This window comes from Cyclopterus lumpus, chromosome 12 (genome assembly GCF_009769545.1).
Source record: "Cyclopterus lumpus isolate fCycLum1 chromosome 12, fCycLum1.pri, whole genome shotgun sequence".
Lineage (NCBI taxonomy): Eukaryota > Metazoa > Chordata > Actinopteri > Perciformes > Cyclopteridae > Cyclopterus > Cyclopterus lumpus.
In genome coordinates this window covers 11,177,900-11,205,777 of record NC_046977.1, presented here as the reverse complement: position 1 = coordinate 11,205,777, position 27,878 = coordinate 11,177,900, and the positions used below count along the sequence as shown (strand labels likewise).

Below are 27,878 nucleotides of genomic sequence, written 5' to 3'. Positions count from 1 at the left end.
CCAACCACATGAGAGTACAGTGAAGCCTCAGGCTGGTGGTGTATACAGCGGATAGATGAACGTAGAGCTATGTGTGTTCCCCATTCATACATTTCTTGTTATTGATCCATGTGGAACTACTCGTGCTACAATTCCTGACCGGGGATTTAAAAGTGCAGTTGTTGAAAGACAAAGAGGGCCAAGTGCACAACATTAAAAACCTCTCCCCCGAATGGACAATTGTGGTGCCAGCAGCCAGGACCTGGAGGTCTGTACACAGGAAAAGTCCATTATCACTCTGACTAATGGAGGAGGGGGCGACTTCAAACAAAAAAGTGGAGAACAAGAAAAGAAAACAAGAGAGAAAAAGATGACGCACATGGTACAAAGCAGTGTTTCTTTAATGGAGTCCATCAATAATGTTACTCTCCCGACTTTATTGTCGAGAGTAGCCATATTATCAATCCTAGACATGTGCTGAAATTAAAAGCTTTTTTCTACTCAAGTGCATTCTTTAACAGACTTTGAATCAATGTGAAACAAATGTTTGGCAACACGCTAATCATATCCTCCGTCTCTGGAACAAACCCTCTCTCCCTTTCTCCCTCTCTCTCTTGCCACCAAGACAAACCCGCAGCCAGTTTACACTCAGACGGGTGTGCTTGTTTTGTGTAAACAGACAGCCCTTGTGGCAAGGGGTTTGATTAGGAGGAGGCCTACAAATCCTATTAAAAGTCCATTCGTCCCTTGCTCGGTGTTTGTTTGAAGACAGGAAGAGTAGCAAGGGAGGAGGGAGATGACTGGCAGTCTGTCATTGTTGTTGTTGTTGTTTCCATGCCAATTTATGTTTATGTAGTGATGGTTAAACACAGATATCACCCAGCAGCGAGGAGGAGATCTTTGCCAGAGTTGTGGGCCAGAACCAAAGCCCAGTTTCTGCCAAAACATGTACAACAGAACCGGGAATCATTCGTCTGTGTGTGAAGCTTTTGGACTGTGAGAACAGGATGCAAGAACTACTGATTGAGTCACTGTCTGTTATAAACACGATAGGGTTGACATGCTGCTTCTGTTAAGTGTGTCCACCTGTAGGTTCAGCTATAACCCAAATATAAAAAAATAACACCTTTTAATCGTCCCAGTCAGCCTAACAGTTCCTTGGTCTTGGCTGCGAGCTGTTTGTCAATGTCCACTGCAATGTTGTCCGCCATCTGCTGAATCTGTGAAGGGAAAAAAAAGATTTTGAATACACCTTTTGGGTTCACCTTTTCCCCTCTAGTGTCTGTTTGGTAAAGGATGCCATTATAGCTGCAATGTGACTGGACTGATGATGGATTTCTCTAGTTATGATTTTGCTGAGGAAAAAGCTGTGCCCTTGGACAGTTTGGCTGCGGTTGCAATAGTTTCAGAACTAAATGATTAGTTACCTCCTTGATTCCTTCAGTGTTGTGCCTCGTCTCTTCTCATCTAGCCACTCAACCTTACATTACACTTCCTTCTGTCAGTCGGATCTATCAGTGTGTAATAGCACTTTTTCTCCCACCTGTTTTTCCACGAGTCGTATGGTGTCCTCCGAGTGTCCTTCCTTCGTCTTTTTGACCTGTGTGACAGCGTTAGATCGCACTTTCCTCAGTGAGTCTTTAGCCTTGTTGCTGAACTGCTTGGCCAGCTTGGTGAGGTTCTCTCTGTGCTCCCGCGTTACTCTGCAGGGAGGAGAGGAGGTGGAGTAAGATCTTGTTAGCACAAAAATGTAACGTTTAGTAAAATGTTGTTGGAGAAAGTGCACTTCCTAATTGTGAGAGGAGTTGCTAAAGGAAATAGACCTAAAGGTCAGTCAGACTCTCTGGAAAACACACAACTGTGCACAGACTAAATATAATGAAAAAAAACAATGTCCCTTACTTGTGCAAATGAGAATGTTAAGTGCCCGTAAGCATGAAGGCTAATCATTTTAGTTCAAACTCATAAGCAACCAACTAGCCACAATTAGTTGCTGAGGTCTCAGACAGGAGCTGAAAAATCCATCATCCCAACAACTTTGTATTCACTTTGCAATTGTTAATCACTCAGAAAATCCTGCTTCCCATTTCACTCTCCCTCTTTGTCCTTAATTGACTATTTTTTCCGTTGTTTTTGCCTCTGGGACTATTTGCAAACAATCCAAGTGCAGCGTCTATTTACCACAAACAATACGGCCTAATTACTGATTCCAGGGCCAATCAAGGAGCGCCTTCTCTTTGGAAATGCAAATGGAGGCTTGGAGCGTGCCGAGACTGATTGCAGGGGGAAAGCAGTCTGACTCTTGTGTCCCTCCTCTGCCAGACTAACACCTGCTGCTCAATACGCGCACATACATGCACACACATGCACATAAACACAGGCTGGCATATATGCAAGTTTACTTACATGCACATGTGTGTATATGTAAAAAGCATACTGTATATACCCACAGACTGGTTTAGTGAGTGAGGGATGGATAGTTTTTTGTGAGGTTGTTTGACTTGGCAGAGAGAAAAAGAGAGAGTGAGTGAGAGAGGTCTAGTCAGAATACAGAGAGGGAATGACCCGACCCTCACATCAACACACTGGGGGTCTCCATACATCTACTAACAGAAGTCTCTTAAATCTCTCGGGTAAAGAGATTTATTAATGGGGAGACATTCAAATCCATGGATGAGACTTACTGCAAGGTTTAGGTTTATGACAATTTACAGTGTATTGATTACATCCATTTATTGGTTACTTATTTAGTCTATAACAATACAAAAATGTAAAATGCCTGTCACAGATTAACAGAACATAAAATCCAGACTTTATAGAGGGTCTTATTTAGTCACGCAACAGTAAACAAAAAAAACACAACTTCAATTAACATCTTGTCAATTGAGTAATGTATTGTTCAGATCCCCTAATTGTTTCAGCGCTTGTACTTAAAGACACATGTCAGTGTATATTAATAGTGGGATTGGAAAAACAGAGGAATAACAGCAGAAGAGTAAAAGGTGTAGAGAAAAGCAGGAACGTGTTTGTGTTCCTGCCCTTGGGGCTAGCGTGCGTGCGTGCGTGTGTGTTTGAGAGACTCACTTGGGAACGGGCACCTTGATGATCGTCCCGTCCACCTCTGGGTTAAGGTTCATGCTACTCTCTCTTAGGGCACGGGTGGCAGCCGCTGTAGCCTGGGGCACAAACACACACAGAAATACAAATGTGTGCTTGCGTTGAACACTAGCGTGAATTGAAAAGCAGCGCTACAACTGCAGGTAGTGGACCAGATCAAGCTGGCAATAATTAAGGTGTTGTGTTTGTAGTGTGTGTCTGGGTGGTGGTGTGTGTGTGTGTGTGTGTGTGTGTGTGTGTGTCAGGGGAAGCCCTTGCAGTGTGGAAGTGCCTTGGGCCACTGTCAGCGCTGGGCCCTCTGGGACAGGACTGAGCGGTTGCAGGGCAGGGTGTTGACCCGTGGTGATCTCACAGGAGAGTCTGCTTGTGCATTGTGTATGATACATAGACACACACACACACTTTGGAGTTTGTATGTATTCCTTTTTTTTAAACTTTTGTTTTCAAATGTAACAGCAGCACAGCAAATTGCTCATTTATGAAGATGGGACATGGCAATTATCTATAGGTGAGCACATGTATGTTCACTTTAACTAAAGAGTACATGTACACTTCTTGTCTTGTGGCCAGCTCATTGCCTTATGTGGGTTTGAAAAAGAGGTCTCCACTGGATTCAACCAATATGGTGGAAGGCAGAAGTCAACACATTTGGCGGTAAGAGACATTCAGGCTACACATGATGAAAGACATCGATATGTTATGGTCTTCAGGCAGCCACCATGATTGTGACACTTGGTCGAGGGGCAATTTTTGTTTATTTTCTTCCATTGAAAAAGTAATGAAGTCAGTTGCAGAAATACATTTCAAAACTAATGGAGTTCTCTGTAATGATATTGTTATTTAATTGGTTAAAAAAAGCAATTTGCTACAGTTGGATGAACAACACATTAAGCAATGTTAGCAGCAGCGTTATTAGTACTGGACATAAGTGAGTTAGGCTATTGCCTTAATTGAACTTTTTCACAGAGGACATTTTGAATGTCACCGCAGGAAAAGAACAGGTGTAAATAATCAAATTAAAGATGGCTGAAGTTTAGTTTAAGGTATTCTAGGTCTGGTATGGTGCATTCTGGCTTGCTGGGACAATTGAATACAACCGAACAATCAGTAATGTTATCACCAACACCTGTGCTTTACCTTTTGACGAGTCAAAAAGTGTCTTTGTTATGTACACCTGTTGCCATAAATCAATGTCTACAAACGCAGTTTATACATTGGATTCCCTTCAAATCTGGCATTACCATGACACTGTGTAGTGTAACTGAAGAAAAGCCTTGGTGTAAATGCAAACTAGCCATTTTCTTAATAAATCAGAGACACATTTGTACACATTAAGAGCAAAAGTGAAAATTAACGTTTCTGATCTGCACTGGGACACTACAACACAAAAATAAATACAGAGAAAGGACAGTTGTTTATTTGGGACAAACTATTATTTGAAATTAAAACATCTGCAAGAAATTTCCTTTTCAACCGTTTTCGAAAATGGATTATTGAAAAAGAATTGCAACTAATATTCCCTAAACACTATCTGTTTTATATTTAAAACGAAGAAGGGGAAAAAAGAGCATTGTGTGTTTTGTGATGGAAATAAGTGATGCAGTGTCAATGTGGACGCTGGCGGGCGAGGTGCTAAATCATATCTCAACACAACACAGGATCAGACAAAGATGCTGTTCAGAGATTCTGAACAGTCACCCAATACATTTTATGACATGTGTGAAACATAAAAGCTTGATCCACCATATAAAACCCAATCTTTCAGCCCAGCAAATACTACATCAGAACCAGATAGCTACAGTTAATCGTGCATACAGACAAGGGGGAGGAAGCCAAATCTTTGGAATTACTTAAAACAAAGTCACTCCTCGAACTAATTCTGCAACCGCATAACAATTCCCTCAGCTGAGCTTCGCAAAGTGTGCAAATGTGTAATGTGAGGAAAAAGAGCATACAGTTTTCCTCTTTTTTTTTTTTTACTCCTTTCTACTCTACTCTCCTTTCTTGACAGCTCCGTCTGACCTTATCCGCTGGGAAAAAGAAATGGCATTGAGATTAAAGGAATTTATTTGCGCACATTAAATTAATTCAATTCGTTTCCTTTGTCAAAATCATGCGGCGCACAGGCCTCCGGTTGCTCTCTTTGAGTGTGGGGTGATAGATTCAGCCCATACCTATGTTTGATTGTTCTCAGCATCAAATTCATCACCGTTTCCTCTCTCCCGACCAGCACTCCGGTGGTTACGGAAAACCGAGGGGAATTTCTCTGAACTAGGCCGGGCCGGTTCTGGTTAATATGTTGGAGAGGAAGAGAAATTACACTGAAAATTAACATCAAACGCTTGACGGCTCGGTTCAAAGCAGAGAGGCGGGCGGGAGGAATGTGTGAGAGTCCGCGTGTGTTCGCATGTTTGAACAGGGAGTCCTGAAGAAAACACTTTATGAACAAAGTGGTGGGATGCTTAAACGTGAATACACACACACACACTTGTCCAAATTGCCCCCTGATCTAAGAATGCTGGTCGTTGTTGTTAGTTCCACTGTGCCTTCCCAGGCTGCTCCTAATGAATGAATGGAAAACAATGGTCGGGCCTCTGGAGTGCCTGGTAATGGATAGGCATCATTATAAGCCTATTAGCTCTGGGTACTGAGGACTCACCTCTGTGTGGAACATGGGTAACGTTGGGCACGTCAGGGTAGTGTGGGGGTGCGTGAATGTGTCTGCTGGTGTGTGTGTGTGGTCTGTGGTTAGAAAGAGACTCACTGAAAGACCATTCAATTTACAGATTAAAGATACTGATACACACTGAGACTTGCATGTTGTTTTGTGAAAAAGATAACAAAGATGTGAAGCCACAAAGTGATAAAAGGCACTGGAAAATGGTCTGTTGTAGCAGACAGGTGGTTCTCCAAAAGAACAAAACTACCTTTGAATGTCATTTATGTCTAAAAAAACCATCATCTTTAACTTCTTTAAAATCCCTGTATGTTTGTAATCCCAATCTGTATCTTAACCCTCAGTCATGCTTACCTGCTAAACTAAGATTGTGAACATGGTACAAGCAACATACCTGCTTAGTGTCAGCATTGTCATTGTGTACTGTATGTATTTGTGTTATTACTGTAATCACGTTTATATACTGGCAGGTCTCCGAGTGGCTGTACTTGTACCGATACATCCAAGCATCACTTGTAAGCTGGTATCATTCACAATTCCTTTTGATCAGAACGTGCAGGCTTATTGGGTGGAATTCATCACTTCAACTTTGCATTTCACATCATTCATTTCGCATACACGTTTCTATTTTTTTTTTTTTATTCCAACACAATAATTGTCAGTTAAAAGAGCATCCTAAAATGCGATTCATTAAACTTTTTATTTAATTTAATTTGTATTTTTTAAACAAAGCACCATATAGCTGTATTTCAGCTTACTGGCTAATACGACCTGGAGAACTAAATCGCTAGTGATTACTGTCTGTGTATGAATATGATTGCATAATGTTGATTATCAAGACCATCAGAAAGTCGGGCCATTGAAAGTAAAGTGTTGCCCCTGTGGACAATATTTATTTCTGGAGCTCTGATTATCACCATGTTGTATCATCTAAGAAGGAAAAGAGGGAAAGAAAGGAGTCAAAAAAACAAAAAAGAAAAGAGAAGAAAAATAATCCATTCCTTCCTAACCTGGGGGTAAAATGAGGTAACTTCCTTCTCTCTGACAAGTCGTATGCAAACATAACCACATCTCAGTGCACGCACACACAGAATTTGGGTTTGTGTTGCTATCTTTCAACCCAGAACAAAGAGCTCCCCGAATGATCAATCAATTAGCATCGGAGACGCAGTTGGAGGGAAAGCGGCAGGTCAGGTTTCATTTATAAAGAGATGTGGGTTTAAGAGGTTTGGTCTGGCTCACTTTTCCTTCTGTGAGGACCGTCTATCGGTGCGTGCTTTATTTCCACAAAGCTTTTAGTTACTATGTGCTTGTCGGCGTGAGACACACAGATACAGGTCGGAAGACTCTGTCCCTGTGTTTGTTTGTGTGGTCTTACCTCTGGGAAGCTGCTCATGTTGACCATCATGAGCAGAGGGGACTTCATGGAGACCTGTCCCAGCTGGTTGAGAGGGAACTTTCCATCTTGAGTCGTCACCACAATGTGATCCAGAGCTCCTAAACAAATGCAATTTACTGGACAAGTATTTCGACAATTCAAGGCGTCATTATAACCTTGCCATGTACAATACAGACACACTGATTTTGTGCCTCTACACATCTGCAGGCAAATAAAAATATTATCATTTGCAGCAATAACAATTTTAAAAGGCTCTATTTTATTTCTTCTATATTCAACTTGAATATTGCTTTTTTGTTATATTTATAGGCATTTAAAATATTTCATCTCTACTAGAATATATTTACTTTTACTATCCTTTTTGATAATAAAGTGTATTGTTCGTATGGGAAATATCTCTTTGTACTCCAAGACATATCTTTCTCACACAATGCTTGTTTATGTCATGTGTTTATGTTAAACAAATTAATATTAACCATTATATTGTTATCAGATCTGTTTTTATTGTCACAGGTCAATATCAGGTATCGGTCCCAAAAAAAATCCAGTATCAGTGCATATCAGTGAATAAAATAGCTTTTCTGGTTTGATGCCACAGTTTCCATGCAGACTGAATGATTGACTGTTTTCTTTATATCTCATCAGACATATTTACAGACACACGGATGGATGTGCAGCAGAAGCCACAAACTGCATGAGAAAAAAAAAAAAATGAAACCACTGCAATAGTGTTAAGAGTTCCCATGATCTACTGTCTCTCCTCACTGTCAACACTGAGGAACAAAGGGTAAGTTTGCCAACGTTAGCCGACTTCTGTTCGATTCTTTCCTCCTTTACTCCCTTTACTCCTTCTCCTCCATCTGGCTAACCTCAGACGCAGTTGTTTCCTCCTCCACCTCTGCCTTACATCACTCGCTCCTTCCTTACCCATTGCAGGCTGTGCTGGTAGTGTGTGTGTGTGTGTGTGTGTGTGTGTGTGTGTGTGTGTGTGGAAAAGGGAGGGACAGGGGGGTTGAAGAGGAGGTGAGCCAATGGTGTAAGTTTAAAAATCAATTCATCATATGATTTCACGTGCAACAATACATTGAGGTACCAGTCAAAGATTAGATGCGGAAAAGTATTTGTGATGAAATGAATACCTTTTGTTTAAAGGCCGCAGCCCAACTGGATCCCTGACATACCGTCTACCTGCCTGCCAGTTATTCTGTCTTCCTCTTTGACTTCAAACATCCATTTGTGAGCAGCTCTAAACCTGCCTGTCTTTGTATACACGGATAGTTCATGTCCATATCTGACCTTCTGCCTGTCCGTCTTTGTTACCTGTGCCTTGACAATGAGCACCTATACATCTGCTCATACTTTCGGAGGGCAGACAGACAATCGCTTCTTTGACTACAAAAGGTGGAGTTTGAGGAGGGTGACGAGGGTTGAGAGAGAGGAGGAAGGTCAGAGGGTGGCTGAGAAAGCATTTGCCAAATCGTCATTTACAAAAGTATTTATACTACTGATAATATAATACATGTGATATAAGAATAAATACATGAAAAAAAAAATGCTTTCATTTGTACACTAAACATGTTTTTGTCTTTCCTCTTAAAACAGGCCTGATTATTTGTAAACTTAATTTAATAGGGATTAAGTTAAGCTTGGATGACATTGTAACACGCTGTAAACACACAGCACATCACCTTCTCAACGGATTGACACACTTGTTGGTAAAGAGCTGCTGATTTCTTTACATCAAGCAGTTATGGAGAAACCTATTCAATCATTTGGAGTTGTGTTTCTGCAAGACCAACATTCACTCTGCAATTAACTGTTTTTGGTCACCAACTTGGAAGGGTCATTATGTGTGTCTGAAAAAAAAATAACAGAGAGAGAAGAGTGTGGAGTGAATCAAAAACTAACATTGCGGGCTGTGATGAGCTGAAAGATGCTGAAACGGGAGAGGACCCGCAGCGTCAGGTGACCTCCAGGGTTATGTTTTCGTGTCATGACCTGGATTACCAAAACAATTACTGTCCCGTATGAAACTTGGGAGGAAGCATGTAGTATGGGCAGATATATGATTTTGGGGCCGATATATACGATTCACAGGGCAGATACATAAATGATGTTTTACTTTCATTAACATTAAGAGAAGGAGGTCTGTGCTCTCCGAGTGCCCTTCTAGTTATTTGTGGGTTTGTTACTACGAGTGACCCCTTTTGACATACAAGTAGCATATTAGAGACTCTAAACAGTTTAGAAAATAAATTGTTTTAGCTTGTAAATAAATGTTTTTATTGAACAGATTAAACAAACAAGATAGAGTAGGTGAATGAGTCATCTTTAGAAGAGCTGAAGGATTTGGTTTCCTTCAATCAGAGCCAGGCTATCAGTTTCCCCTGTTTCCAGGCTTTATGCTACGCTAAGCTAACCGGCTGCAGCTTTACATTCAACAGAACGGCTTGAATTTGATATCGTTGGTCTCAATTAACACTGTGCAAAAAAGTTAATATGTGTATTTACCAAATTGCCATGCTATTCCTTTAAGTACCAACAGCTCTTATCTTCAACTTGAGTAACCTGTTGGTACCTGAAGCTATATTAAAGTAGTTCTAGGTACCCTTGTCCCAGTACCGCTGTTATAGTTCAATGTCTCAGTCCACCCTGTATTGACAACGTTTCCATAGAAACAGCTTGTTTTTGGGCCATCTTTACCCATCTGTGACTAACCACAATATGGTGGTCACAGCATTGATCCCTTCTCTCTGCATCTATCTATGACTTTCTGCTACATGCAAACAAACACATATACAGCGCACACACACACACACACACACACACACACACTTAATGAGAGCCAGATGAGAGGTTCATGGAACAAACACACACACACACACTCGCTCGCTCCAGACACATGCACACATTTGGACCACTGACGTCATTCCATTCCACCATCTCATCTCTCCTGTCAGCTTTTAAGTCCTGCTGCCTCCCTGGATTACTGTGCAGCTGGACAGAAGAGAGGAGGACGGATGGCGCGGAGGACATCAGTGAGTGGATAGAGAGATTGAGCAAGAATGACAGACCGGAGGGATGGAGACAGAAATGACAAGAGAAACAGATGGAGGACTGAAAAGATGGAGGGCGTGGAGGGGGGAACTCTTGCCATGTGAACAAATGTTTTCCTGTAGGTCAAGAACAAATTTGCATTCAAAAGTAGGAGACACAGATTAAAAATATCCTTCGAGCAGGGGCCAAAAAATAAAGCCATTTGAAAAACTGAATAGAAAAGTAAGCAACGGAGAGATATAAAGGGAGGGGCTGAAGACATTTCTGAATGACGAGTGGAGAGAGAAAAAAGCTGATGGGATGAAGAAGAATGGACAGATACATCAATAAAGGACAACAAAACAATTTGAGAATACCTACAAGACATTAAGATGTCTTGACCATAAAAATCAATGTTGTGTTTATGCCTTTGTTGTTTAATACTCCTGCACGTTGTGTGAACTTAAAAAGACTGCACATGTTGCAGATCATATGTCAGAGAAAGCACACTTTCATCTGAGGGGGAAAAGCTCAAACACTTTAAACCTGAAGTCTCATTCTTGCGGCTGCCTCCTCCCTCGAGAGCTTCCATTATACACCCCACCTCTGACTACACCGAGCCCAGCGCCCATTTGTTAGAACCCAGAGGCAAAAGGGTCATGACCTGGATGTAGTTGGGGAAACAGAGGTCAAACTGGGGTCAAGGTCACTGGGGCTCTCTCTCAGCCCTTAGGCGCTTTGTCAGGTAGAAGTTGAAAAAAAAAAATAAAACTGCACAAACAAAAAAACTTTCAACTCGTGTGTATATCAAATTCAAAGTCTACATTTTTGTCAATAACTTTCGCCTCCTATGTGACATCTGCGTGTTTAGCGGTATGGCTGTCTGTGATGTCATGGATGTTAAGGCAGTCCATCCAGATAAATAATTATATACGTTAACTCAGGGCTAGGACAGAGCAAAAAGCTTGTGTAGTAAATAAGAGAAGCCATGTTTGTAGAGGCTACTGAAAAATATTCATTAGGAAAACTGGATTAAACAATTGGTTTGCTCTGGGTAAACATTTTATCAGGCTGGTTGGACTGCAGACATCCATTAGATCACAGACATACCGTTGCAGATTAAATCTGCCGTTGGACAATATATACAAATACTAGTTTATCTAAGCCATATGTGGTATGATATTCAATTTACTGCATTTATTCTAACATGTTTTCTTCTTTAACCGTGATAACAATAAAAGGAAATAAGCTGAGAAACTAAATTAAACACTTACATGTATTACAACAGTCATTACTCTTGTTATATTGCCATGTATATCCACCCTTCACTGTTACATTCAAGAAAGACTCAGAGATAAGCTGAATACCTGGCGAGCTTCGGATGCTGAGGTTGCGTGTGAAGTCCTCTTTGAGTGCATTGAGAACAGCTGTCATGTCCCCCTTCACTTCATCCAGACTGATGATGTCTTCCACCAGAGCCGAATTAATATTCACCTTAGCAGACTGGCCCTTTGCCTTGGCTTGGAAGATGAATAGAGGGAAAGAGGCAAATCACTGAGGGAAATGTGAAGAAAATCTAATCACGTAACCCACATTCATGCCAACGGAGGTTGCACACATGTGAACTCCGGGCTCTGCAATCTCCCCACTGACCTTTTGCCTTCTTTGTGGCGTAGAGCCTCATGCATGCAGCGGGGTAGAAGGTGGAGTTGGGGTGTAGTAGTGGTTCACTGACCCTGGAGGTGGCCACCAGAGGAGACCTGACATGTCGCAACAGGGACTGACACAGCAGAGGCCGCAGCAGACTCAGGTGATTCATAGCCATAACTGAAACAGAAAGAAAGGGGGACATTAAAAAAAAGAAAAAGAAATAATAATAATGCCACCGAGTTTGAAAATAATATAATATAATTTGATTAAATTTGAATCATAAGTTGTACACAAATCAGTTGGTCACTGGTATATTGATCAAAATGAAGTAGTAGCTCATTTCAGCCAGTAGGAGGTAGGCCTACATCTAGTACTGACATTAAAGCTCCATCTTCTAAAAAGAGCAAGCAAGAGTCAAACCTGTGAATGCTCTATGTTTTTTTGCAATGTTAGTAATACATATTTGCAAATTACAGTATAGAAGTTCTACCTTTTATTTGATTGTGTAAATTACCAGTATATTCAGATAACATGACAGTAACTCAAGAAACTGACTGACAGCTAATCATCACTGGCCTGTTTAACCGTTTTTAAACCTTAAAGATATTATCAAAGATTTCACATAAAAGTGAGTGATATGACTGCGGTGTCTTGGACCAAGAGTTGCGACTAACATTATATTTCATTATTGATTGATCTGCCAATAGATCTTATTAATAGTAGGCATTTTGGCATGTCATTGATGGAATAACACAGATGTAAATAATAACATTAATAATGAGGGCTGTGGTATAGGCCCTTGTCACAGCAGCCACTTTCAGATGTAATGGATACAGTGAATTATTGTCCCATTCTATTCTGTATTACAGTCTTCCAGTGAGCCAATAAGCATAAAATCTGGGCCCTGGCCAACTAAATGGAACAGGGCAATAATTAATGTTATTAATTGCACCTGCGTGAGCCCTGCAATCACACGTGAAACCGGCTGGACTTAAAGGGCCTATTGTGCTTGCTGGGTCACTGATCGGACTTACTTGAAGGCTTGATGGAATAGAGCCATCGTTAGCGTAATTTGTTTCACCTGTGCTTGACAAGTCAAAATCACTGCTGTTGAAGAACTTTCTGCAGTCAGCTGTACAGGTTACATTACATGCAATTTATACATCAGTCACAAACATGCTCGCCGTGTTCCTCTTACACACACAAATCTAAAACCGACGCAAAATCTACTCTCGGCCCACGCACAGTTGTTTAGGCATTCCTGAGGAGGAACCTCCCATTAAAAAATGTCACAATGTGAAACCAACCACTCCTTTTCAATGAAACAACCACCTCCCACCTTGCAAACTGGCTCTGGACTGAACTGTGTTACTGACCCTCAGAGTACACAAGCACAGACAAACTCTTTAGGCGTCTAAGCCCACAGACACAAATGCACACTAAGGCCCGTCTTTCACAGTCAGTGGTTGTGAAGAGCTCGCGGTGCACTGCAGCTTGACTGACATCCTCTATTGTCTGGTGTGTATTTATAGCTGGAAGCTGAAAGGAGAACCAAACTGCTGCATTAAAGACAATTTGGCTACGTGAGTAGAACATTTCCAAATGCATCATAATACAGAGATAATTTAATTTAAAGATTTTAAAAAGTAGGGGAACAATTTTTTTAAATGGAAGGAAAAAAAAGTATAACTAAATCTACATGACTAATGACTCACAACTGAAGATCAAATGCTATCAGCATGCATATCAGCATATATATATATATATATATATATATATATATATATATATATATATATATATATATATATATATATATATATATATATTTATTAAAATGCATTTGTTCTTCACAGGACAAATATTGTCTGCATAATAAAGCCGACCTCTCGCTGCAGGTTATGTCCAAACACCCCCTTGCAAAAGCTACCACCCAACATGTCACATTTTCGGATTACCGTTCACATTTACTTATTCTTCTAACTGTACGATTATAATTGTATTTCTCAGTGGTTCTCTAAATACAGTTATATCCACACTGCAAGGAATATAATATTAAATTACTTGATTTTATCAAAATGTATATTGATGCACTCATTTTTGCCAGTAACAGACACATTTGAAAATGCGTTTACAAATATGTCAGAATCAGCCTTAATCCATTGTGTGTCTTTTTTGTTTATTTATAGATTTTAAAACTTCTCTATTCACTTAAAACCCCCAAAATCCAAGACACAATACTGATCTCATTGTCCGCCATGGTTGCTATGACCATGTTATAAATCCCTGGTGTTAATCCAACATCGCCTCCAGATATGAACCAAAATCCAAACATATTCCAATGGCAATATTTAGGCTAGATTGTGGACCACCAACTATAATACAAAGCCAGACCAGGCATCCGTTGCTGGCAGGTTTCCTGACTAGCTGATGCGATATGGCGCACAGTGGCAGAGCAGATAAGCTCAGATGTGGGATGGTGACGGATCTCTTTAGAGTGGAAGTCAAGCAGAAAAAGTGACGCACAGGTGTTCAGTGGGATACTGTAGCCACATATCCTGTAGATTTCACACACACAGCGGCAGCTGCAGACACACCTCTCCTTCTTCCAGTGGCTGAAGACAGCTGGTGAGCCCGCATGATCTCCCCTACGTACACTTTACAGTTTGCGCAGAAAAATAATACACCCGAGTATCGAGTGATGTTCCGCCATGGCTCTGCCTCCTAAAACCAAACTCCTCAGACTAGGGCTTCAACTAACGAGTATTTAAATCAGCAATTAACCTCTACATTGTGTTATGTTTAATTGATTAACTGTTAAGTCTATAAAAAGTGGCAGAAAATGCTAAAAATAAATAAACTTCAACAGTCATGTTATCATCATGCAGGCTTCTGAGTGGAACATGAACGGGGCAATTCCCGATGTAGTATTCAGAGATGAACAGAATCAGATAGCAATGCATGAGTCCTTTAAGCCATTCAGTTGATGCAAGTTGCACCACCAAGTTGTTTTTGTAATTGGCACTCGAGTAAATCAGACAACACGAGGTGTCGGATACGATCGACTTAGCAATAGTAGCCTGCGTACGTATTTATGTAATTTAACTGACTGGTCCGAGCAGTTTGTGAAGCGGTGTGAAGGTCGATGTGATGTGCATGCAGCACTTCATTGACTTCTTATGCACAAACCTCGGGCAAATACCAGACATAAAACGCAACCACGCTCAACACAACTACCGTTCATTTCAGCAACGACTCGGTAAAAACCCAACCTTCAACTGAAAATGACCCCGAACAGTACACTTTACTTACTTTACAGCATTTACAGAAGCATGTTAGCTAGGGCAAAGCCACATTTGACATCTACATCGTCATCATCAAGCGCCGACAAATTGTAACGTCCGGTTGTGTGTTCGAAACTTCGTACGGGGTGTACCGGTGGGCGGGGTTCCTGCCTGAAACGTTAAACCAAGATGACTCGGTGTTGCGAGGCGATACATGCGGGACACGCCAAAAACAAAAACGAGTCTCTCCTCTTGAATCCACAGACAGTTAAACAAACTACAACATCACCCTGCGCCTTTGTTGTGAGACGTTAGCAAGGCGACACTTTATCCTTCGAGCTAGCTAACCTGGTCAGTTTTACAGGAGGAAAACATAAACATTGCTTGAAATGATTAGTGTGTAACGGAATCATCCCGAAGTGGGATTAAGCAAATTAAGTTTAATAATTCAGTCGCTATCAAAGAGGAAGTTTGACAGATCGACGAGGTAAAGTGATGCTATCTAAGCTATCTAACTGATAGCAACCAGCTGCTCTTCCTAAACGGACTGTTAACCGTTTAGTGGATATAGTTAGTTTATCTTTAACATGTTACCATCTGAATGACCGAGATTAGTTTCACTTTGACGTGACGCAGTCGGTTTAACCAGAGAACAACACGCGGATAGTCAATCGACCAGCCTTCGGTTCGCTAAGCTAACGTTAGCTCGGAGCAAGTCAACGTTTCCTGAGAAACCTCGATATCATAGTTCTTCTTTATTTCTCATTTCTTACGAATTAGGCGAATAAAAAGAGAATACAAGTAACATACCTTGATAATTTCCTGATTTCAACAATAATGATTACCGGGGGAAGCTCGATATCTAAACGGTAGCAAAGAGAAAGTGCCTGCTGACATTGTGGAGCATTAAACTGCGTCTCAAATGTGTCTGACCACGATCCCGTCACTGGTTTACACATGTCACGTTATAATATTATATATATATAATAATTATAATATATTATATTATATTTACAATGAGCGCACTGATGCTCCGACATAATGTAATAATGTGGTGAAACTTTCTCCCATTAAATATAAAAAAAGATAAATGAATTTAAGGGAACTGACAAATGATTGCTCTTTTATTTAATTGAAATAAATCTATTTGCCTTTTATCTCTATGAATAAGCTCTCATTTAGAGTTGACGTTAGCACTGTCTTCATGGTAATAGCACTACCTATGTATGCAGACTTAACTGTTGGCTATCAAGGGAGCTCCTTATTACAAAGCACCAATTTAGATTTAAACATAGATGTCAAATGGGTGGACATATCTTTCCATAACTTTTCTTCATTTTCTAGATGCCTTCTGGTCGATCATTTAAGCCATGGTGCTCAGAGAGATATAGTTAGTAACGCATAGTTTAATATAGTATAGCAATATTTGTAGTCCTCCAAATAATAGCTTACTTTTCTGCCTCGCTTAATGACTGGTGGGTATCTGACAGAAATGCAAAAAGTCAACTTACCTGTGCCTTTCTTTGTCTTCTATTCCTGCCTTCCACAGAGTACACATGTCTTCTGCAGCAGAGACAGTGAAAAATGCCTCCATCATGTCAGAAAGTGTGGCCCATGACGGAAACCGCTTGTGGATTGGCAACATTGATCCCAAAATTACAGAGTGAGTAAATCCACTTCTGGTTTCAGACACAAATACACAGTCTGTCCCCGTTCCCCCTTCTCACATTTAAGAGATTATAAGTTATTGGAACTGAAAAAAACAGAACTGTATTTTACTACAAAGATACACATTTTCAGATTTAAAGATATGATCCAGCCAGCTAAATAAAAAAACAAAGTTAGTTTTGGCTTTTAGCAGCAACACGTGTTGTATTTGAGGTTCATGTAAGTCGGTCCATGTTATGAACCTGAGGTGTTGCTTTTTAAGTTGCCAGGCTCTACCTCATTGAGAGGCAATGCATTGTGTGTGCATATATGATTGATTAACTGTGTGTTTGTGTGTTTATATATATATATATATATATATATATATATATATATATATATATATGTGTGTGTGTGTGTGTGTCGCAGGCTGAGACTGAGCAGACAGGGCTGGGTGTGTGAAGGAGAGGCAGCGAGGCGTGGAGACCTGCTCTGCTAAGGAGCAGCCATCATTCCTCACTCACCTGCCCTGTTTACTCTCTCTGTGTCACCCTGGAGCTGTCTCTCTCTCTCTGTGTGTGTGTGTGTGTGTAAGCATGTTTAAACACACAGTTGATGTTTGGGTGGCAGCTGGTGGAGGTGCAGGCTTCAACACACTAAGGTGTCTGTGTGTACATTATTAGCGTGTCTCATTTCCACAACATCCTATGCACTTGCAAACCTTCCATTGTTGCATTTCTGTGTGCAGTCGAGTGTCTAAATGTGCTAAAGTCTGAATATCAGTGTGGGGAGCACCCTTACATATAGAGACGGTAGCTTTTCGGGGTGTGTTAGTATGCCTGTGGGGGGATGCTGGAGAATGTATGGGCTGTAGCTCTGGTGGGCGTCTAGACAGGCGTTTCCTTCCCCTTTCCCTGCTCTGCTCTACCTCTCCTTAAATAGCTCACTACCCCACAGTATGGAGGGAAAACAAGAGAAATGCCTGTGGCCCCTGATGCTGATTGGGAAGATTAATTAGCTCCTGGGTAGCGTACGCAGTGCTCACTCCCGGTAATCCAAACCAAAACTCAGTGCAGAAGTGGACTTAAAATGCAAGGTGCTGATTATGAATACACGAGGCCATGAATATTAATAAGGCATTGTTTATTCTGGAAGAGCTTTTTTGGTAATTTAAAACTGAAAATTGTCTACGACAAGTTGGTGGCTTTATTTCTTTCTTTGAAGATATTTTTTTCAATGTTGAAGCATAAATGGGTACCACTTGAATAACAATTTGCTGAAAGACTATAATGGAATTTCTTCCTAATAACACCAAAAATAAAAAGGCTACCCCAGCTTTAAATTACATTTTTATAGAATAGCAACATTTAAGAATGATATTATTGTCCTATACTATACGTACTTCACCTCATTTGCTGATCAGAGGTTCTGCTCTGGTTGGTCAGGTTGAAATATTAGATCGATGAGGTAAGAAGGCTTCTTCCATCTCGGACTCTCTTTTTTTCCCTGGTTCTTTGTCGGTAGAGAAACTCTAATGCTCTTATCTACTGTCTCTTTAAATGCTCAGTAAAAAAAGAAAAGACCAGTAATTAGTCACACACTTTTAACTCCTCTCAGAGGTTAGATGAGCATCCCACGTCAGATTTCCTTGGTTATTCGCACAGCGCAGAAACACAGCAGGTGTAACTGGAGCTTTCAGCACATATTAATGTTTTGTGCTTTTGGTTGCACAGAGAGGGAATTTCTCATTAGTGGTAATCCATCACCATCTCCCTCTTTGTTCGCTCTCTGGTCCACTTGTTACATTTTAAGCTGCTTATTTGGAAGTTGTCATGATGTTTTATGAAAGAACTTATAACTATGAACTTTGTCATACTGCAGGCATAGATTTTTAATGAAAGAATGCAGAAATTGCAGATAGTTGACTTGCCAGAAAGTCTAAACTTCCCGCCTCCTCCTCTCTTACCTTTCCCCCCTCTGACCCACTCTGCATCCAACCTTTTGTCTTGTCTTTTTCTGGATTGGACTCACATCCCCCGTTTCACTTCCTTCCTCTTCTATGCCTCCTCGCTCTCGTGTCTCTCCTACCTGGGCTGCTCACCTCTTCTTTTGGCTTCTCCTCCTCTTCCTCCACCTTTCACCTTACCGTCAACATCCCCTCTATGAACTTTACTCTCCCAGTCTCCCCACCTTTCCCTCCCTTTCCTCCCCCCTCTCCTCCTCTTCCTCCGGTGGTTTTTACAGCCCCCAGGAGTAGCGGTCCATTGTGGTTCAGCTTGCGACCATCCAAAAAAATGTTCTTCTAGTGTCAGCCATCTAATCTCTCTCAAATGTACACGTATGCACAGCATTCAGTCTACATTTCAATATGAAAATGATGGCATTACAACGTTTGACGCAAATGACTTTTCTCCTCTCCTGATCATTGTTTCAGAGGTTCAGAGAGTGCAAATGCAAACTATTTGAGTACAAGAGTACAGAATACTTACATTTAATATCATATTTTCTTTGTAAATGACCCTCCTAATGCTGGAGGAGCCACCTTCACATAGGAAGCTTGCAGGGTGTTGTCTGGGAAAAGCAGAAATTGTCTTTGGCCCAAAGCACCCCAGGGAGTCATAGAAGGGTGGAAGACATTAAAACAACCTGTAGCTAAGACGCACAATTCACCCTCCGTGTCCCACATTGAGTCCCATTGACGCACATAAATAAATGCATGCTTGAACATAAACGTCCTCTTTGTGGTGTGACACACACACACACACACACACACACACACACCACTTCAGAATTACAATTAACAATCAACTAAACAATAAAAGGTTGTTATATAAAACACCCGGGGTCACTGTGAGGATTGGAAAGTCACACAAGATAAAGGCTCCAAAACAATAACACAGGAAAGTGTTCTTTTCTTCTTTTGTTTGTGCTTTTTTGTTTTTGTTTTTGTTGTTGCTCCTTTATGGTTTGGTAGACCTTTCTTCATAGAAGAGATGTTGACATGTCACAGTAAGAAAACAACCATTTTAAATGATGAAATTGAACTCAACAAGTAAAGGACCTTTAGTCAAAAAAACTTAAGTAAAACATGTATACCAGTATTATCAGCAAAATGTACTTAGTGTCAAAAATAAAAGTACAGAAGCAGTAAAATTCGGCAGAAGAACAACCAGGACATGTAATTTTTCAAGAACACGAGGAGCTACTTCACAGGTGGTTTCAATGACGAACCAATCAGGAGTTACGCTGGGTGCTGCCATTGAACATCAGAGGAACGCGTACAATCCTTTATTCTGCACATGTAAAAAATAAATAAGAATATGACTCATAAATCCTGTCAAACGCAAGAGCTTTGACAAGTCAGGAAATAGAAAAGCACCTGCTGCTCAGCATGCTTTGGAAAAATCCGATCAGCACCTGGGTATTTACAGTAATATCGCAGTGAAAATAGTCTCCAGGAGGCCCTGAAGAAATGTTTTCCCAGGGCTGCCAGTGGTCAGTTACACGCAAACCTACAAATCGTCACACTCCGCATAGCTCTGCCGTGACAACATTTCTATGTTGGTTTGTAGTCCAGCTCCACACAGTGAGTGGATGTTGTTTGTGCAGAGCTCGGTGCTCAGGGGAGATTTGAGGCTTCCTCTTTTTTATTCCCTCATTGTCCTGCTACTGTATCCTCAGCATTGTCTCCATGAGAGATTTACTGTCACTGGGCGGCCGCACCAGCTGGCCTGCTGCTAAAAAGGTGTCAGGGAGAGAATGCTGCCGTTCTCATTAGCCCCACTTGACAGATTCACAGACTGCAGGTTGGCAGATACAGTGTGCCGCAGATCTCTGTGGCTGCTTCATACGGTTGAACTACAATATACTGTGGGGTGCATTTAGTGACGTAAGATCACAGTCGTTTGCATGTGGGATATCTTACTGAATACAAGATTTGTTCTTTTTTTAACAAATCCTTTACAGAATAGGTACTGAGAATAAATATGATTTAATTTCTTACTGTATGTTCTCATTTTTTCGACAGGTATCACCTGGTGAAGTTGTTGGAGAAGTTTGGCCATGTGAAACAGTTTGACTTCCTGTTTCATAAGTCTGGGCCTTTGGAGGGACAGCCACGGGGCTACTGCTTTGTCAACTTCAACACCAGAGATGTACGGGCAAGATTTCCATTATCGATGATTTATCCGTCAATAATGTTGTATTTGAAATGAAACTAAATCTAATTGTAATTGATACAACTCAAGTTCCAATACACAGTCTGTCAATAGAAGTGAAATTGATATTGGATCGATGCGGATATTGCATCTTTTAAGAATTAAATAATTTTTTAGTCTGTGGCGATAGAATGCCAGTATATTGGTGTAACACTTCACAGGTTCAATGGGCAGTATTTGTTTTGGAGTGAGCCCGGGGATCGTGATACACATCTTGTTTCACAGCTAGTGTCTATCTGTGGGACATAAAGGATTATACGGAGGAAGTGTGTGTGTACCTTACACTCTCACACACACACACTTAGACACTCGTGCACACACTTCATACCCACAGAAGAAGTACGTCATCTATAAATCTGTTTCTCTCTCTTTTCCTCGTCCTCTCTCTCTGTGTGTGTGTGTGTGTGTGTGTGTGTGTGTGTGTGTGTGTGTGTGTGTGTGTGTGTGTGTGTGTGTGTGTGTGTGTGTGTGTGTGTGTGTGTGTGTGTGTGTGTGTGTGTGTGTGTGTGTGTGTGTGTGTGTGTGTGTGTGTGTGTGTGTGTGTGTGTGTGTGTGTGTGTGTGTGTGTGTGTGTGTGTGTGTGTGTCTGCGTCTGCAGGAGGCAGAGAGGGCGATCCAGTGTTTAAATGGGAAGCTAGCTTTGTCCAAGAAGCTGGTCGTGCGCTGGGCGCATGCACAGGTAAGGGTAAGTGTCAAACTCAGTTACCGTTTCATGAAACCGGAGATCTTATACCTCCTGTTGCTCAGTGGATTAAAGCACATCCCATTTATGTACGACACTGTGGTTGAGGCTGCAGATATAGGGACTAAATATACGTCTGTGCATTAGTAAAAGCTCATCATTGACTTTCAGAGATTTATAAACAGTCAAGGAACCTGTGTCCTACTACTGCAGTAGTTAGATTATGGAGAGCAGATCCCAGCAAAACCTATGCCTGTCTTTTAACAATAGACCGCCTACTGGCAATGGGTGAAGGGATATCCTGAGACGAATCACGCCCTACACACACACAGTAGAGGGAGGTCAAGGCCAAAGCGGCCGCCTCCAAGACAACACGTATAAGCTAAATCCACCACTCCAACCAAAAATAGCTTTGGTTATTTATACCATTATAAACCCAAAATGTAAGCTTTTTTTTACTACTTTACTCACAATGTCTGTCAACACCTTCTTCGTGGCTTCACTTACATTTGCCAGTGGCCTCAGTTCATTTCTACTATGGGATGTTTTCCCAAAGGAAATACTTTACTAACATAGTGAGGGTTCTGGTGTTCACCATCATCTGAATTTGATCCACTTTTATGAGCAAGTCCTCTGCGCTACAGCACTTTTTTTAAAATGTTATTATTTTATTTGAAAGAAATGTGTGTCTTTCTGTCTCGACGGTGTTTATGACACTGGAAGTGGTGTCTCCATGCATGGGATTTTAAGCACATGGCAGCATATTAAGCGCTCTGCACAGCAGCTGTGTGCTGCTGGGTTCAAGCCGCTGAGCGAGAGAGTGGCGGGACTGGCGGAGGTGTCGTAGTGAGTTCTGTAGGACCCAACCAGCTCAGTCGGTTAGGATGTGAAAGTCGAGGCTACAGTTCTGGGTTAAGCTTTAATTTGAAGTATGCTCAGATTTAACACATGGGTGTGATGTTGCAAGCGCATCAGCCAGGTCTGTATGAGCAAAGCTTTCTGATCGGTGTCCCAGTTGACAAGTAATAAGTTCATCCCGCGACGTGCTTTAACAAGCTAGACACAGACATGTCAATCAAAATTGTCTTTATTAAAAACGAGTACGATTTGATCATCTTTCAGAATTGACGTGCTGGGATAAAAGAGTCCGAGACAGTCGGCGTTAGAAGTTGTTGTCTCATTTCCAGGCTTACAGCTTGACTTTATTACATAGTTTTGAAAGAGAGGAAGTGCACGATGATGAACGTTTATTGAAGTGTTGCCACACACTCCTCGTGAACATTTATGGCTTTCTAAATCAGCTTTTTTTTGTTAACAGTTAAATATTTGTGTCCTAATTCAGTACTGTTTTATTCTGTATTCACTAATACGGAGTTTAGCCACGGTGTGTTATGCACCATCACTAACATTCCTATGACTGCATCCATAATGATCTGTAACACATTAAACACATATTTTAATCCTTTATGAAGCGATTGTGTGCTTATTATAGTGTTGGCTATTTAAAACCAGAAGTGCAATTGGAAACATTTAAACTTGACTTTCCTATAACTACAGCTCTGTGCACAGAGTCAGTTTGACCTGACATGTACATCGACATGCATTCCAGCTCCTCGCCTTAAGGAATAAGTGGAAGGGAAGGGTCCTGGCTGCTGGAATGGTCATTGTTTTAGACCTATTCTTGGCTATACATGTTATTTATTTTTTGGGGTGGTATGTAAGCCCGTGTTAGTGCATTTAATATAACTTGATTCAAGTCCCTCTTACCCCAACTTATCTAAGCATCATATTCCTGCTACTGGCCAAGCGCCGGGGGTTTTCTCACGCCAATCATGTTTTTTGTTTTGTGTTTGTCTCTTCTTCTTCGCAGGTTTCGAGAGTTCTGTGTTGGCTGGTGGAGATGTTTGGAAGGTGGTTTTTATGAAAGGAATGAGTGCAGACGTTGGCTTTTGCTCTTCAGCTGCTCCCTCATTATTCTCCTCATGCCTCAGGGTGTGATTATAAGCTGGACGCACTGTCCTGCTTGGTTACTGTTTGAGCAGACACAAACACAAACCAATACTTCAGTTTAATACCGTTGGTCTTTGTGGGAGGAAGCTGCAGTTGGCTCCCCAGACAACTGCTGTCGGTGTTTATTTGGTCTGATGGTTTCTGAATGCCTGCTTCACACAGGATGTTTTTTCTTATTCTCCTTCTTCTTCTCTTTCTCTTCTTGTTATGTGGTCCTGTTCCATCTGGCCACTGAAATGTTTCGAAATGCAGGTGTGATTGTGCCCAAAATGTGCTGAGAACACGTCACTATCTGCTCCCTTTTGACCGTATTGTCTTGACTTTGACACAAGCCCAAGTCTAGAAAACCACACATGATGCACTAAGCACATTTATTTTGGAGGTTAAGGTGCAACTCTCCAAGTTTCTCTGTCTCTGTTTGCACAGGCGTCTTTTCTTGCTTCCACCTTTTTTACCCCTTTTGTCTCTCTCCATCTGTCTGTCCATCCGTGTTTCCATCACTGTTTATTTGGGTCATTTTGTGTTGGCCACGTGTCTCGTCCGCAGAGGTTTGAAGGTTTCCGTAATGACAAGACGATGCCGCCGAGCCTGGAGCCGTCGAGCAGCGGGGCCGCGGAGGACGGATCGTTAACTTCCAACCACCTCAGGTTGGTAGCAAACCCACACGGCCGGTGCCATCAGCCCTTGTTGTTATTCTGGACCCTTTTTTATTAATTTCCATTTCTCTCAGTGAATGTCTGCACTAAGCCAGCTAGATCTATTTGTTTCTGTCACAGTTGTCCTTCTGCCCACATTAAGCACACCAAAAACTAGGCTAGTGTTTCAGCGTGGATGGAAGTCTTGGAAAAAAGATAATCAGAAGATGTTAGTGTGGATGCACGTCGTCCCAAAAAATTTAATTTTCAGATTTAGCCAGCTCAGTGAGGATGTAGTTTCTGGTCACTTTGGGGGCTACCGTAACAAATCATTTAACTCAAGTTTAGTCCTAGAGTCGTTATAGGAGAGCTTGTGCGCTTGTTCCTTTTAATACAACTGGATCTGTGCTCAAAGTCCAGTCGAAGCAACTTCTAACAGGTTCCATTATTGTGGCTACACTGGAGCCTACGTCCGCGTACACAAATACACTTTAAGTACGTGAGTCCAATGGAGCCCTTCAGTCAGTAAAAGGCCTCTCGGTCTCACAGTATCAACTGTCACCGAGACGATCCAGTGTGTGTAGTAGCTCGTTATCAGCCATCAGGATTCAGGAAAGTCTCTACACTTCAGTTCTAGTGTAAACTTCAGAATAATCTTTGCACACAGCCAAAGAGAGGAGCTAGAAACACTTTTCACCCCTTTAGACTCTCTCGCTCCTGCTTTTTAGATACCTGATGAACTCATTCACTCGGTCACTCTTCTTCTCACCTACACTGTAATCTTTCTCACTCGCTCCTTCAAATTCTGTTTCACCATTTAAAGTTTTCATCTGCTTTTCGTGCAGCACAACTGGTAATCTCTTGCTTGTGTGCCTTCTTTTTTTTCCCCCTCCTGCATCTGAGCCCTCCTATTACCAAGAGTGCTAATATCTCCTCTTCTTTTCCCCTCAGCCAAGAGCCAAGATCTGTCCCATCACTCCGTTGGCCACTCAGCACCAGCACTGGTATTTCCTCCTCAGCCTCGCTGCTAACGTCTCCTCTTTTTTTTTCTCGTCCACCTCTAGTACGAGTGCTAAAATCCGCGCCATCGAAGCCAAGCTCCAGATGATGGAGGAGAATCCAGAAGATGACTACTCGGGCCCGTCGGCCTACGTTTACAACAAACCGCCAGAGAGGAAACGCTGGGAGCCTTACTCTAAATCACACCACAACAACCAGAGCCGGCCCTTCCGCAAGTTTAGGAGATGACCCATCCTCCCACTCGCTCTGGAGACACCCCCCACCCCCCTCCCACCTGCACACTTCAACCCTCGCCTACACACAAACAGACTCTACACAAGATAAAGACAATACACATCTGGGAATAAAAGGTTTTGACAATTCTTTGAGAACCCAGACTCTTTGGGAGTATTCACAGCAATCACGGACAAGTACCTAAAGTGGTTATTAGTTGTTTTGGTTGACAGTTATCAGTTATTATTTAGTCTTAACATAGGCCCCATACCTGACTGCTGCGCTGGTTGGATCCCATATCGGTCTGCATTCTCACTTTTGCAGCGCTTTAATGCAGGTGAATCATGCAGTGGTGAGTCATGATGCACAGCTGCCGGGAAAGAGACACGTTGTTATTAAAAAGTCTAAATGCCCATCCTCTTATTGTTTTTCACATGTTTTTAGTGTTTGGTCCTATTATTCAAAGGTGAAATACAATTATTTGTTTAAGACTTCACTGAAGAGGATGAAATACACAGATTTGTATCAGGTTTGTATGAATGGAGTTCAAATGATAAGCCACTCAGCGACACTGTAAGTTACAGTATTTTTGTCTGACGTTGCTCTTTACCGAATATTTTACTTTAGTTTTTTTCTTGGATTCACTTTTTATACATCTGCAGCCAAGTGTTGTGTAGAGTTTTGGGATTTCCCCTGCCACAATCTCTTTATTTTAATTTACCAATTAAAGACTATGACATGTCATGTTCACAGCGTGTTGTTTTATGCAATTTTTTAAGGTTTTCACATTGCTCGTGAAATACAGGACTCAGTTTTAAGCTGTGTGAGTTGGCAACATTAGAATACTCTCAGTCCACGCTTTTATGCTTATATTGTTTTATGAGAAATGTGGTAAACCATCTGCATGTCATTAATGGGAGACTTGAAAAGACTGTTGAAAGGCATTAATCCAACATCGGTTAAAGAATGCAGTCCTGAATTATCACAGAATCTTTAGGAACCATGGAGACTTGTTCTGTAATAACTGGTAATCCTGTTTATTATAGCATCCATTATGTTTTGAGCCCCAGTTATCTTTTATTTTCCCCAGACAGTGATGGATATTCACTGTTTTTATCAATTTTTTTGTGTGCATTCTACAAAAAGATACAGTAACTCATGTTATTATTGTGTAGGCCTTTTTGCCCATGGGTTTAATGTGGAAATGTTCTATTGTAAAATGTAATATGTGTTATTGATTTTCTTTGTGTACTTTCGATGGGATCTGAGTTTGGTTGTCCTGCAGGTGAAACTATAAAGACCTTTTTTAAGGCAAAAAAAAGGACAAAATATTGGTACATTTCACTCTGAATGTGTTGGCTTGGAGAAGGAATGTGCCAACCAAAGGTCTTTGTAGAACTAATGTTTTAAGAGTTTACTAAGAATAAATAAGTCCCGGATGAGATCAGATAACATTGCAGCATGGATGGAGATCGGCAGACTTAATTGTGCAAGATGAGATGAAGGAGCATTATTTTGCGCACCGAACCAATCAAATCCTACCTCTTGACACCAGTCAGCATTGTTTTTTAAATGTCTTTCTTATCGTAAAATCATCCGACTGAAGACCATTTCTAATGGCCATCAGATCAAATTAGTGTTTTATTTTAAATGTGTGTATTTATTTAAATGAAAGGCCTGTTCGTTAAAATATATTTTCAATTGGTTAAATATTTCAAAATAATTTCAAGCTTCTTAATTTATTTTCGGTCTGGTTTATTTTGATGAGATCGTTTCTGCCCTATAGATTTCAGATACTTTCTGGATCTTTGGGAAATCCTGTCGATGTGCTGAACCGGTGGAATCACAGGCGTCCCTTTCGTTAAAGTACTCGTTGCCTTTGTGTTTCATCTGCATCAGATCCTCTACTCTTTACATGATTAAAACATATATAACATTCACAATTGTTCTGTTTGTTTGGTCTATTTAGCCTAAAACAATTACAAACACAAAATACAGACCGGTCTACAAGCCTTTTTTTTTAATACGTAAATTCTCTTTACACTTTAAATATGTGGTTATTCTTTAGTTGTTCTGCCCTTCAAATTATTGTTAACCTACATTTACATTTATATTTACACAACATGCGGGATTTAAATATTTTTGAATTCATATAACGAAAGCCGTTTTTAATTGCATGTAAACAATCGTGAAGATAATGGGCATTAGATAGGCGAGAGTGAGGAGATAACTGATTACACGATGTTATATTCTATTGAATTTCATTATGCTTATTTCGTTGTGTATTTTGAAGCATCATTGAGGCTCATATA

At 41.0% G+C, this 27,878-nt stretch overlaps 2 protein-coding genes across 7 annotated transcripts; one reads left to right on the top strand and one right to left on the bottom strand.

Annotated features, from left to right (window-relative positions):
• Positions 1-361: 361 nt before the first annotated feature.
• Positions 362-16,085, bottom strand: mrrf (mitochondrial ribosome recycling factor). 4 transcript variants are annotated; one of them, XM_034546363.1, is made up of 8 exons: positions 15,953-16,077; positions 11,862-12,035; positions 11,576-11,728; positions 7,152-7,270; positions 3,064-3,155; positions 1,523-1,682; positions 1,106-1,199; positions 362-915 (listed from the first exon to the last, which is right to left on the bottom strand). In XM_034546363.1, the coding sequence occupies exons 2-7, from the start codon at positions 12,031-12,033 to the stop codon at positions 1,122-1,124; spliced, it is 774 nt and encodes a 257-aa protein (XP_034402254.1). In that variant the 5' UTR covers positions 12,034-12,035; positions 15,953-16,077; the 3' UTR covers positions 362-915; positions 1,106-1,121. The 4 variants fall into 4 exon arrangements, with proteins under 4 accessions (XP_034402254.1, XP_034402252.1, XP_034402253.1 ...); XM_034546361.1 differs by lacking the exon at positions 15,953-16,077 and adding an exon at positions 15,171-15,298; XM_034546362.1 differs by having other exon boundaries at positions 362-1,199; positions 15,953-16,085.
• rbm18 (RNA binding motif protein 18) lies at positions 15,338-26,321 on the top strand. 3 transcript variants are annotated; one of them, XM_034546365.1, is made up of 6 exons: positions 15,338-15,493; positions 16,692-16,805; positions 20,817-20,943; positions 21,605-21,691; positions 24,245-24,345; positions 25,398-26,321. In XM_034546365.1, the coding sequence occupies exons 2-6, from the start codon at positions 16,699-16,701 to the stop codon at positions 25,579-25,581; spliced, it is 606 nt and encodes a 201-aa protein (XP_034402256.1). In that variant the 5' UTR covers positions 15,338-15,493; positions 16,692-16,698; the 3' UTR covers positions 25,582-26,321. The 3 variants fall into 3 exon arrangements, with proteins under 3 accessions (XP_034402256.1, XP_034402255.1, XP_034402257.1); XM_034546364.1 differs by having other exon boundaries at positions 15,348-15,629; XM_034546366.1 differs by having other exon boundaries at positions 15,350-15,629; positions 21,605-21,685.
• The last annotated feature ends 1,557 nt before the right edge of the window (positions 26,322-27,878 follow it).